This window comes from Apaloderma vittatum, unplaced genomic scaffold (assembly GCF_000703405.1).
Source record: "Apaloderma vittatum isolate BGI_N311 unplaced genomic scaffold, ASM70340v1 scaffold28207, whole genome shotgun sequence".
In the NCBI taxonomy this organism is placed as follows: Eukaryota; Metazoa; Chordata; class Aves; order Trogoniformes; family Trogonidae; genus Apaloderma; species Apaloderma vittatum.
This window is the reverse complement of record NW_009728275.1, coordinates 1,256-3,288: the sequence shown is the minus strand read 5'-3', so window position 1 is coordinate 3,288 and position 2,033 is coordinate 1,256. Positions and strand designations below refer to the sequence as shown.

The 2,033-nt window shown below is 53.4% G+C and overlaps 1 protein-coding gene across 1 annotated transcript in view; it reads right to left on the bottom strand.

The window, feature by feature from the left end:
• The window catches only part of RNF121 (ring finger protein 121), a gene marked incomplete at both ends in the record, with an annotated part of 3,304 nt that overhangs the window by 290 nt on the left and 981 nt on the right, over nt 1-2,033 (bottom strand). The window contains 3 exons of the mRNA XM_009874029.1: nt 258-365; nt 746-900; nt 1,815-1,956. Coding sequence (XP_009872331.1) covers nt 258-365; nt 746-900; nt 1,815-1,956 — 405 coding nt within the window. The remainder of the gene's footprint in view (nt 1-257; nt 366-745; nt 901-1,814; nt 1,957-2,033) is intronic.

Here is a 2,033-nt window from a genome sequence, read left to right as displayed (position 1 = left end):
AAAAAAAAAACCCACAGCTGGCCCCAGGTTGGAGACGTGCAGAGCTGGAGGAGCTGAGCTGGAAGGAAGGCTCTCCAGCAACCTTGCCCAGTTCAGGTACCAGCATCTCACTGGTGACCCTCCCAGCAAAGGGAGACGACACCCCAAGAGGCTCTTTGGCCCCGTTAATGGGGTCGCCAAGACAACTGTTCTTCCCGAGCCACAGCCAACGCCTTACAACCCCCGCCCCAGGAGTGGGACGCGAAAGATTCACTCACCTGAATAATAAATTAAGACCAAAAAGTGTAAACATCACAGCCATGTACCCTACGATCCCGGTGGCGTAGCTGATCTTGTATATTAGTAGAAACCATTTATAAACCAACCTGTAAAGAATTAAAACGAGGATTTAACTACTCAATCAAACCGTACCAAGCACCTCAAGTCACACTTTTTAAACCCCCACGGCAGCGTCTGCAGACAATTCGCCCACCTGCATTGGCAGCAAAGTTTTAAATTTCTAATTGGAGCTATAGATCTGCGGCTGCTCACGGTCTTGACTTCCAAAGTGGAAACCTCAGGATTTCCCTCAGGCCATGAGCAGCCAGCGAGGGCTTCGAGCGGAGCAACGAGGGCAGGGCTCGCACGCTCCCGGGATGCAAAGTTTAAGACAGGATCTGCGGCAGCGAAAGCGGGAAGAGCTCCGCTCCTCGTCACGGTTTACCCTGGGGCTGAGGAGTTTTCCTCGGGGAACACGTGTGCTAACCTGGGTGTTGTCTGTACCAGAGGTTTTCGAGTTGCCCTGAAGGTGACAAAAGCCGTGACCGCTGAGAAAAGCACCCAAATTACCAGGAAGCGCCACCAGTACAGCTTGAGGGTGAAATACAGCGGCACCACCCACATCTGGAAGAGGGTCACCATCTGCAGGAACAGAGGAGAGGCGTTTTGAGCTGGGTCTCCACTCAGCGGACATCAGAAACTCTCTGCCAGACATTCCCCTGCCTGCAGAGAGCCCCAGATACCACCGAGAACCTCGGGAGGTTTGGTCTGTGGCACCCAGCACCCAGAGAACAGGCTTAGAGTCTGCCTGAGGGAGCGGGAGGCAGCAGCCAGGTGAGTTTTGGTAGCAAAGAGCTGGAGGGATAACGCAGAGGAAACACCTCCAGAGGAAGGTACAGGAGACGGTTGTTGTGAGGTGGCTCAGGGTCCAGAAAGCTGCAACCACAGACACCTCAGGCAAGTATTAAACCAGGAGACGGGTACAAAGGAAGGTTTTCCCTCTGCCTTACAGCCAATTCCCCTAAAGGGATCCGCAGCCTCGAAGCCAAGCTCCTGTGGTGCTGCCGGAGGGGAATGGGCAAAAGGGATTAAAGTTTCAGGTTGAAGTTCATGAAGGATTACAGGTATCGCCTGGAAATGTTAATTATGATAAGGAAAATCAGAGTGAAGTTTGGCTCAGGTGAAATAACAGTCCCTGACATGATAGTGGCATCAGGAACCATCAGACCCAGGGTGGCAGCAGCAAGAAACCTCCCTGAAATGCAGCTTCTCTGCGCGTTCCCCTCAGGACAACCCCCAGATGTGTTTTGTGTCAAACGCAAAACAGAGTTACTGGCATCACTTAGAATCTTGAGGCGTCCAGGAGCTTCCACCATCATCCCTAACGAGAATCCCCTCCCACGCCACCGGGAAGACGACGGTATTTCGACACCAGACAAGAGGAGAGATAAAAAAAAGAAAAACAAATAAAAAACAGGAATATACTTCCCATCAGCTAAAGGAGGGCACGGCTCAGCCTTGGAGACGAAAGGGGCGCGTGGGGAAGACACACTTACGTTGTAGGAGCGAGGGTGCCTCTGTTTCCACTGAACCAAGAGGAGCTGTGCCACCACGAGCGTGGCGATAAGGATGAGGACCATTTCGGCATGCATAGCCTCGTGCCCGCGGTGCTTGGCATGCATCCGGGCATGCTCCACCCTGCGAACAACAGGGAGAAGGCGGCTGAAGAGCATGCGGGCACGGACCGGGGCCGACAAACACTTTGGCACGGGGAG